General features: G+C 41.2%; 1 protein-coding gene across 1 annotated transcript; it reads left to right on the top strand.

The window, feature by feature from the left end:
• Window positions 1-9,189: 9,189 nt before the first annotated feature.
• LOC104526523 (semaphorin-6A-like) lies at window positions 9,190-10,524 on the top strand (the record flags this gene model as incomplete). The annotated part of the gene is made up of 1 exon (XM_010169987.1): window positions 9,190-10,524. A coding segment is annotated over one exon (1,190 nt), but the record flags the coding sequence as incomplete, so codon positions are not given.
• Between the last annotated feature and the right edge of the window lie 205 nt (window positions 10,525-10,729).

Raw genomic sequence — 10,729 nt, forward strand, 5'->3', positions numbered from 1 at the left:
TGCATAAGTATACATTGTTGGCTTGGTCACAGAGTTTTTCAACAGTTTAATAATAATTTCCAGGGATCTCCTGGAATAAGATATATTTAAATTATTATTTAAACATCTTGGATGTTTACTAGATAGCTCCTTTGTTAGTTCAGCTGTAATGTGTTCACACTAGTAGCTCAAAACTAGAATTTCCATTTTTCTTTCTTTAAAGAAGATCAGAGCTGGTGAGGAAACAATTTTTGCTCTTAGGTTGTATGCAGTGCTTGAAATTTAACCCAGTTCTTCCATAAGGCTGCTTTGAGCTTCGGCCTGCTGAGCAGAGCTGCTTATGTCAACATTCAGCAAACTTCACTTTTCCCTGTTATGCAGAAAGGCCATAGTTCAAAACAGGCTGTAAAAAAGGAGAGGAAAAGTCACAGAATTTCTCAGTGACAGCTTTCTCTTTCCTTGACACTGTTCATAAAAACTGCTTCCAGAAAGGCACTGGGCTGCCCAGAATACATAATGCCCACAGCAGGAAAGAAAGAAACAAACAACAACCAAAAAAACCCACCAGCATTTGTTCTGCACCATCAGAGGAGCTTCATGCAGTGAAAATGTGAAGATGAGAGATTCACTTTGCAGGCTACAACAACTTCTCTGGAGCCCTGAAATCATGCATACTCAGCCAAACATATGTAAATCCAGTTTAACCCAGCTGCAAAAGATCCCCTGAAGTAAACTAATAAAGAGCAGCTGGATATGTTTAAGCTCATCCCAGGCATAGTAGAAAGGTCCCAGAATGTGCACTAAGCTTTTTTTACGTCATTAGAGGAAATGCAGCAGACTTTAAAGGAAACTTATGTTTTAAGATGCAAAGCAGCATAAAGTTTGCCTCTGCTGAGACAAGCTACAAAAGAATTAATTTTCCTTGACATTTGGATTTTATACATCTTGTTTTAACTAATGTGAGTGCCTGCGTTTTACTTTTTTAGAGGATCTGCTATGTCTGCTTATTCCCTATCACACAGAGGCATCCAAAATTATCATTGCTCACTGGGAGAGGGTGAGAGGTGAAGGAAAGTACTGAAATTGGAAAAGTTCAAAATTATCAGCTACTGCATACTACCTGCCAGTGGGAAAAAAGGTTGTCAGGTGCTTTCTAGTGTGAGAGCTGGCCTTGAGCCTAACCATTGGGACAAATAAAATTGGGCTGGATTCAGGACTGTAGTGACTTTCATCATTATATTACAGATTGAGGAGCTTGTGTATCTCAAATCTTCTGCCATACCTGCAAACTTAATAAACTGGTTTATTTACAGAGATACTGCTTAGGAGTAACACAATTTTAAAAGCTCTAAGAGCTTGCTATTCCAGTCCTTATCAGGTCTGCTTCCTGTTAATTTCAGTGGAGGTGGGAGTTGCCTGAGCATGAATTTGCTGGTTCAGATCTTGTAACTTCCATCTATAACAATCACTTTCAAAAAAGAACTGCTTGTTTCTAATTTCTCAAAATTCACAAGCGTGGCCATGGTGTAGGCTTTGTACTGCTGTTGTGGCTTGCAGAAAAAATGGATTGTAGGTTCATAATTGAACTAAAAACAGTTTGAATCCATTCTGAAAATGTTTCTTCAAGACTCAGAGGTTATCACATGGACATGGTGGTGTCATTTCTCTCATCTTTTTTGCTTAATTTATCTAGCTTAAAAAAAATACAAGAACGAAAATTCTCCATCTGCCATTGAGAGCAAAGCCACCTGTTGATCTCCTCTCTTTTAGTAAGTTACAACCATCTTTTCTCTAGAGTCATGTCAACAGTCATTCATCAAAAGTGGAGAGAAGTGATATAATTTGGACCATTTGAAAGGAGAAATAAAACCACCCTTAGAAATCAATAGATGAACCTATCCTGGAGGGATTGCTTCTGAAATAGGTCTGATTAAAGGCCAAAAAGCCCTGACAGAGACCACTATGGCTGATCTGATTGTTTAGATCCTTTTCAAGGCTTTGTTACGTGTTACTTCAGGCACGTTATATATTGATTTTCTTTTCACAGTTTTGACGTACGATTTCTCCTCACACCTCTAATGATCCCCAGGCCATTTGTAACTGAAGGTTTTTTCTTTACCAAACTCATTCTTGTCTCCAAATGCATGCATCCTTTTCTGTTTGCTGGATATCTCAGACTGCTAACTTGGGCAACTGGCTTTGAGAGCTGTAGGGCAGAATCTGGGGGGAGATGGATCACTCTTCTAGCACAGTCATGCAAAACATACAGTTGCAGACCTTTACAAATGAATAATACAGCTTTACTGCAAGGGGAGGGAAAAAGAAGCATTTACCAGCAGCTTTAACTATGAATATTTGAGCTGGTTTTTTTTCTAGCTGGTGACACCAAGAGTCCAGAAAAATTAATACTGGGTAGAGTTGCACTCAGTTAGCAGAATAAGTCCTTGCAGCCAGGAGGAAGATGAAGGAAAAGGCTTCCTTACTCTTTTCAATGCAGCAGTTCCACTAAAGTGGTAAACATCAAATCATTGGGATTATAATGTCATTGGTTTATGTCAAATGTTGAAATTATTCCTTCAAGAAAAACAATGAGATAAGATCTCAGAAATGCATGGTAGACTCTGGTCATTCCTGAATTTGCTATCACTTTAAATCGGTATGTCCAGTCTAAATTAATCTGATTTTTTTTTATTCCTATTGCTAGTTAAAAAGGAGGAAGAAAGCTTGTTAATCCCTGCAGGGATTTTCCAGGCTGAAATAGTCTTTTAGCAGCATGAGGCTGCCTGTAAACACAGTTCTAACACCTGGAAACACATGTTGAAAACCTATTCAGTGGTATTTAAAAAAGATGTTCTGAAGCCCATAAAAACCTCCATTCATAATGAGTCTATACCAGCATTTATTGCAAATCTCCAAGCAGTGGGAGATGTACATTAGCCAGAGAAGCCTGCAATGAAGAAAAATATTAACTGCAAGGTTTTCCCTCTAAATAACAACAGTAAAGAATTCATTGTGCCTTTCTGGAACAATGACTTTTTCTGTGGAAAGTTGCAAGTGATTTTGTAAGTGTTGGAGATAGAATTGGGCTCATTCCCATTTAGCTAGAAAGGTGAAGTTTAAGACAGCAATGACACCCACTCCCTGACTGCTGTTAATGTGTGGTCTAGACATAAATATTACCTTATTCCCTGATAGTTAATCCCCAGCTTTTGTGCAAAAACATAATTCTTCATTTCCCATCTCTGTGTTTCAGTTTCATATGTGCCACCATTTTGGGTTATTATTTTACCATCTGTTGCAGGCCACTTTGGAAAGCTGGACAATGACAGCTCCCTGCAGAGGTGATCACAGAGCCTTCTTGGTGCCCATGGCATGTGGTCCGGGCTGCACCTCTCATGGACGTGCAGCATTTCTGGGACAGAGGTGTCTTTGTGCCCATGCTACAGCTAACTGTAGGGCTCAAACTGAAAGGCATTATTTTTGGTGACAGGTAACTAGGTTATTCACACACAGGAACTGGTAGTTACGTGACCAGGTGTTGCTCTCTGCCCTTCTCTGGTTATTCTCACTGACTGCAGCTTGGCTGTGAAAGAAGGCAGCATCCAGACTATTGCATCACTAAAACAGCCTCACATTAAGCCATTCAAACTAGGAAGTAGTTTGTTGTTTGTTTTCATCCATCGAGCAGTTGTGAGGGTTGCAAGCTGGAATTTCATTTTGTGCTCACTGCAAAGTGTACACCAGAACCTAGACTTAGAGGAATGAGACTGTAAGGCTTTTCTTGATGTTCCACCATCCCTGTCCTTGATCACAGATGAGACAAAAAAATTTAGGCTTTATCATGGGATGTTTCTTTTTATACTGTACATGCTAAAAGGACACAGCTGGTTTGCTGGGCCTATGAAGTTGAGGTCTCCTTTCTCCAGATGCCTATTAATTGCTGTTCTCCTGAAAAAGACACCTTACTTCGGATCTTTTACCAGGTAGACCTTTGATCGATACTTTCCAACTGCCGCTTTTCAGCAGGTTTTAGCTCAGTTTCATTTGCTTCTAAGAAAATAAGTCAAAGACTTTACAGAAGTCAAAGGATATCATACATAATATTTCCTCATAAAAAGTAAGCCATTTATCCTGTCAAAAAAGGAAGTTGGTCTGGTTTTATGTAATTTATTCTTGGCAAATTTTATTTGGCTTTTTTTTAATAATTAATTTGTCATCTTTTAGATGCTCGTAAAATTGATTGTTTAATCACCTGTTGTAGTGTTATTACTGTTCTAAAAATTGGACTGTCAAGTCTGTCATTTGTTAGGTCCTCCCTTTGGCTCATCTCAAAAGCAGGTAATATGTTTGTCTTTTTCTAGAGCTCTTGATGCTCATACTTCTTCCAGTGTTCTCTAAATGTCTAGAAATTGCTTTGGCAAGCTCCTTAAGCAGTCAGTGACAAATTAGGCAACTTGAAAACATCTACATTATCTAAATTTTTTTTACCTCTTTTCTCTGTGCTAGTCAACACTTATTCCCTGACTTTGTTGCATTTCTGAACACAGGTCAGAGTGGGGATTTTTGCTGAAAAATGAAGCAGAAAAGGAGTAAATGCTTCAGTCTCCACGTCTTTCCTTATCTGTCCTCCTTTATTGAAGTTTGTTGTACTGAACTCATTATTCCTATTCAGATATACTCATGCCATGTATTCTTTAGAATGATGAACTCTGTTCCTTTGTGATTATTTCATCCTTATTACATTTCTGCCCTCAGAAGTTCTTTCCTGTTAGAATTAGAAGGAGCAGGACATGCCCAGAGTAGCTTCATCAGCATTTTTGTACAATAATCCTTTCAGCACTCTGCACAGCTTGCTTTTTAACTTGTTTTTTAGCAGATACAGAAGTACAATCCTAGCCCTTGTATAGTTCTGTCAATTGGTGAAAAGAAGAAGCCTCGTATCCTTCCTGCTCAGGATGATCTAGTATACAGTAGATCTATATCATTGTATCACCTCTGGTCTTTTCTTTTCTCTCCTATTTTCACCCAGAGACATTCAACAAGTCTGCTTCTCACCTTTTCCAGAACTTTAGAAAAAGTATATGTATTATTGACATAAAATTTAACATCTCCATGCTTTCTCCCCATCTACCCTTAGTGAACAAGCTAGAACAATACTCTACTCATGTGATTTATCTGAGCACTAGCTCATTTTAGAATTTAAACACTTTGAAAGTTTAGAAACAGTTTTCTTAACGTCCTCTTAAGCAACCAGACAGCACTGTGAACCTTACCTGTAAGCTCTGCTGGAAGAAAGAATGAATTATATATAGCAGAATAAGATAATACCATATCAGGTCTTCTGTCTCATTAGATGAGTAAGAAGAGGTGATTTTGCATGTTCCAGACTGTACAGGGCATACTGACTAAGAAAATTAATGGTGACGTTAGGAGATGCAGATAAAAGGACATGGGATGAAATTACAGAAAGTTAGTGGAGGAGGATGGATCAGGTTGTCTATGGGAATCAGAATGGCCATGAAAAGTGGAGGATATCAGGTGACTAGACTGGCTTTTTTAGTAGCCAGAAATAATAGTACATATGGAACAACCCTGAAGTCATAAGCCTGGTTGTCACTTGCAAATGGCAGAGCTTGTCTGGAAGACTTTAGGGAGACAGGTAAGTGTCAGCCTGTTTGTGGCATTAGCAACAGGTAAGGTCTGATCTTTGAAGGTGCAAATATTTAACCTTGTCTATGTCTTTGGAGCTTTTCCAGTTTTACTACTATTTTTACCACTAGACGTCTCCCAGGTATAATGTCAATACAGGTAATTCTGTGAACTATATAATATATAGCTGTAAGACTTTTCAATAGCAGATATTTCCTCAAAGCTGGGAGTCTGAATACTGTATTTGACTTTCAAAAATGTAGGCCCTACATTTTTCTGATTATTTTGTCCATTTATTTTAATTCTTTAATGAGTGCTAATGAATGTGCTGGACTGAGCCTTGGGGACTGTGGGTTTTTTTAAGAACTGCAGGTTAGGTAAAAGCACACACAATTCAGTCTGTAAAGTGGCATGAACGCTGTTCTATCTGTCTGCTTTCAAACTGGCTTGTTTTGAGTGCATAGTTGGGATCACATACTTGCTTATTCATCCCAGTCTGTGAAGGCAGTTACTGCTGATGCTCAGGGCTTAAGATGTCGATTGACAATGACTGCAGTTGTCAGCCTATTTCATATTAGATTTAACCCCCCTGTGGTCATGACAGTAGGATGCTGAACATTCCTCATATTTTTTAATTACTTAATTTTATCTATTACATAAACACTTATGCAGGGTCAAATCTTGCCCATCATATTCCATTTAGGTTAAAGTTGTTGGGATTGCTTGCATAACTAAAGATACAGGGATGCGATCCATGATAAAAAATAAATTATATAATTAACCTGACTTTGTTTCCAGATAAGATCTGTCTGCCCATAGCAAAGCCACTGATGTTAAATATCCTTTAACCCTGATACAGAAAACACGATAAACATCAGGAAAGTTTCTGCTGATAGAACACCTGCAGTGTGAGTCACATCATTTCAGCCTACCACTTTCTTGAGCACACATGGTCAATCAGTCTGAACTGTGTGGTAATTTTGTAACATGATTTGTAGTGATTCAATATCTGTTGGTAATGTAAAACCGAAGACCTCGTGTTGCTTTTGTATGCAGTAATGCAGGTTTGTGCTTAAGGCTATCATCGGCAGAGTAGGACTTAACCTAAAGCAGAAGGCCGATGGTGGAGAACAACCTCACTTAGCCAGTAGGAAATGTCAGGCATGGATGTGAGCTTTAAGCCATTCCCTCGCATCCTATCCCTAGGACACGTTCTAATATTTTCATAGGGTTGGCTTTTTGGCCACGAGGGCACGTTATTGACTCGTATTGAGCTTACCATCAACAAAACCACCAGACCCCTTTATGCAGGGTTGCACTCCAGCCTCTTTTTTATACATAAAAGGATATTAAGTTAGTAAGGTATGACTTGCACTTCATGAAGCCATACACCCTTAGGTGGGCACTGAGCAGGGATTTTGAATCTTTTTCATGCAAAAAAAACATTGGACTTAAGTGCTCAAAGGGCCATCTGTGGTAAGTTTGTGCATGGAAGGTGTCCATGAAATTAGAATTTTAAATTGAAGCTTTCCTTAACTTAATGCCCAGCTCTGTTTCTGATTCTCCAGTTAATGACCACAGACAGTTTTACAAGTGTAAAGAAATTTGGTCTCAAAATGCTTCAGAATCTAGCATGTAAATATCAGCAGATGTAAGGTCCACGGAAGGTCAACACCTTTGCAGTGAAATGTAGTTACTACTCACTGTGCCATAACCATTAGACTGTGCTTCTGGTCTATACACAGCAATTTTGTATGTGGATTTAAATTACAGGGCTAGGTTCTACTGCCATTTGTTAAATGCTGATGACAAAGAATAGAAAAATCTGCCTCTTAAAAGGCTGCTGTGCTTTAAAATAGGGTTCTCTTAGAAACACGTAATTTGAAGATTGTTTCTAATTATATATTGTTTTCTGAGATGTACTTTCTTCCCCTTACTTTTTCACTATTAAGACATTTATATGAATGCAGGATCTTACATTCTTAAGCGATCCGCTCTTGCTGTTCTCCTTGTGAAATCATAATCCTCTCTGTGTCACAGTACAGTAATTTCTGGGGCAACCAGCTGTGATGTTACACATGGGGGCTTATGATTTCAGGAGCTGTTTTGCCTTTAAATATAAAGTTGTTATCTTTTAAGCAAATATCCCTTGTCCACCTAAATGCTGCAATTAAATGGGGACAGAAAAATATCTGCTATAGAAGCAATGCTGTACCTAGCCAGAATACTTACCAAAAGTTTCTGTGAGATAGTGGCAACTTTTCAGTGCTCTTCTAACATATTTTGTTGAGGAGTGTTTTGCATTTGATTCCAGTTCTGGGCCACTAATACCTTGTCTGCCAAATACATAAAAAGACATTATTCTAGAAGGAGTTGATTTATGACATGGAAATTTTGTATCTTCATGAAGTCTTCTGTCTTGCTGTTTCTCCTGTAATAAGGACAAGGATTGCATTTCCTTAGAGTATATGGAGCTTTTAATGCCCTAGCACTTGGACCTTCTCTGGAGAAAGAAGTGGGAGAGATGTTCCTTGAGCTCCTTGTCAGGATATGGCTGCTCCTCGTTACATGCTAAGAACAAAACCAGAAATTAAAAAAAGCAAACTTGGGGCTCTATGCTTGTGTTTCATTAGTGGTGCTGACTTGGTGCCCAACTATGTCAGAAAAAAAGACTTTCTTCAGAAATTCAGGGTATTGGGTAATGCTGTATTAGGGGATTCAGATGGAGGAGGCACGTGCTCTGCCAAAAGATGCTTTCTGTAACGGCAGGTGCTTGGAGGACCAAGTAAGATTTGACAGTGATCTCTGACCACAGCACAAGACCAGAAGATGATGCTCTCAGAGTCAGGGCTTTCAGCTGAGAGGTTGACCTATTCAGGAGTTCAGAACAAGACGGAGCTTTTTAAAATTAAAACAGCAAGGACAGGTATCGATCAGACTCAATAGATTTCAACACTGTGCTCTATCTTTCATAGTTAGTTAAGCATCCTCCTGAGGCACAGGCATGTGACACAGACTTTTAAAACACACGACAAAGATAACAGAATGATAGGCAGTGAAAGAAGCCTTAAACAATGTGGCACTTCTCTGGTATTTGCAGAGCTTCTGTCTCCTCCTTTTCAAGGTTTTTCAATGTGAATGGTTTACCATAGTAAAAATAAGATGGTGTTAAATGAGGAGAAATTGGATGGAGGGTGAGGAGGAATGAGCGCTGTGTTAGAGGAGAAGAAATAATAGTTCTGCCCTGCTGAAGTCAGTGTGAGTTGTGCAGGGACAGAATTTTATACTGATTGCACTTGCCCTGCAAGTAAATTCTCTCTCCCCTCCTGAACTTTATAGTCTTCAACTCCAGATCTGAAAGCTGTACAGACAGCCTAAGGCTGCACGTGCAAGATGTAGCTGGCATGTACAGTATGTCTCCAAATTTGGGCAAGCTGATAAAAAATCACCTTGCAAAATGCTAAAAAAGCTCCCAGGGCATGCCTTTAAACAAAGTAGTTAATGGTAAGTAGCTTTTCCTTATCCTTAGCTGATTTAATCACTGTGTGCTGTTTATTACAGGAGTGATTCGTGAGAGTTACCTGAAGGGTCACGATCAGCTGGTGCCAGTCACCCTGTTGGCCATTGCTGTTATTCTTGCTTTTGTCATGGGAGCTGTCTTTTCGGGAATCGTAGTGTACTGCATCTGCGACCATCGCCGTAGAGACGTGGCTGTTGTGCAGAGGAAGGAGAAGGAGCTGCCCCCCCCCCGCCGCAGCTCCATGAGCAGTGTTACCAAGCTCAGCGGCCTCTTTGGGGATGCTCAGTCCAAGGAGCCGAAGCCTGAAGCTATCCTCACGCCTCTGATGCACAATGGCAAGCTGGCTACCCCAGGCAGCACTGCCAAGATGCTAATCAAAGCTGACCAGCACCATCTGGACCTGGCCGCCCTGCCAACCCCCGAGTCCACCCCAACCCTGCAACAGAAGAGAAAGCCCAGCCGTGGCAGCAGGGAATGGGAGAGAAACCAGAACCTCATTAATGCCTGCACAAAAGATATCCCTCCAATGGCCTCGCCCGTGATCCCAACCGACCTGCCGCTCAGGGCTTCTCCTAGCCACATTCCCAGTGTTGTGGTCCTGCCCATAGCCCAGCAAGGCTACCAGCATGAGTATGTTGACCAGCCAAAAATGAGCGATGGGGCTCAGATGACTGTGGAGGACCAGAATGCCACCCTTGAGTACAAAACTATCAAGGACCATCTCAGTAGCAAAAGCCCCAGCCACGGGGTTAACCTGGTGGAAAATCTTGACAGTGTGCCACCAAAAGTACCCCAGCGGGAAGCTTCCCTCGGGCCCCCGAGCGCCTCACTGTCGCAGAGTGGCCTGAGCAAGCGGCTGGAAATGCACTCTTCTGCTTACAATGTGGACTACAAGAGAAGTTACCCTACAAACTCACTCACGAGAAGTCACCAGACATCGACCCTCAAAAGAAACAACACTAACTCCTCTAACTCGTCCCACCTCTCCCGCAATCAGAGCTTTGGCCGGGGTGACAACCCACCACCGGCCCCGCAGCGGGTGGACTCCATACAAGTCCACGCTGCACAGGCGCAGGCTGTGACTGTATCTCGGCAGCCGAGTCTCACCACCTACAACTCGCTGACGAGGTCAGGGTTGAAACGCACGCCCTCGCTAAAGCCAGACGTACCTCCCAAACCTTCCTTTGCCCCACTCTCCACATCCATGAAGCCCAACGATGCGTGTACATAATCAGAATGGGGTGGGGCGGGGAGGACAGCAATTAGGCAGAGGTTGCCCTTGAAAGCCAGTGTTTTGCAACTGTTATCACTCACTCCTCTGAGAAGATGGTTGTTGCAAGCTGAAGATGTGTTGGATTTCTGCTCTCTGGGAAAAGTGGAATATTTTTTTAAACCCGAGCCATATGACCGTGGTTGAAGGTTTGCAATTACAGGACTCGCCCCCATAACCCACCAGTACTTTGCTCAAAAGACTAACCCTCCATCACAAACATTGAGCCAAAAGCACACAGGTGAAAGATGACTGTGACATTTCACCCCACCCCCCCCAGCTGTACAGTGCATTCCTGAACTGGGAAAGAG

The sequence above is a fragment of the Antrostomus carolinensis genome, unplaced genomic scaffold (assembly GCF_000700745.2).
Source record: "Antrostomus carolinensis isolate BGI_N321 unplaced genomic scaffold, ASM70074v2 scaffold18296, whole genome shotgun sequence".
NCBI lineage: Eukaryota > Metazoa > Chordata > Aves > Caprimulgiformes > Caprimulgidae > Antrostomus > Antrostomus carolinensis.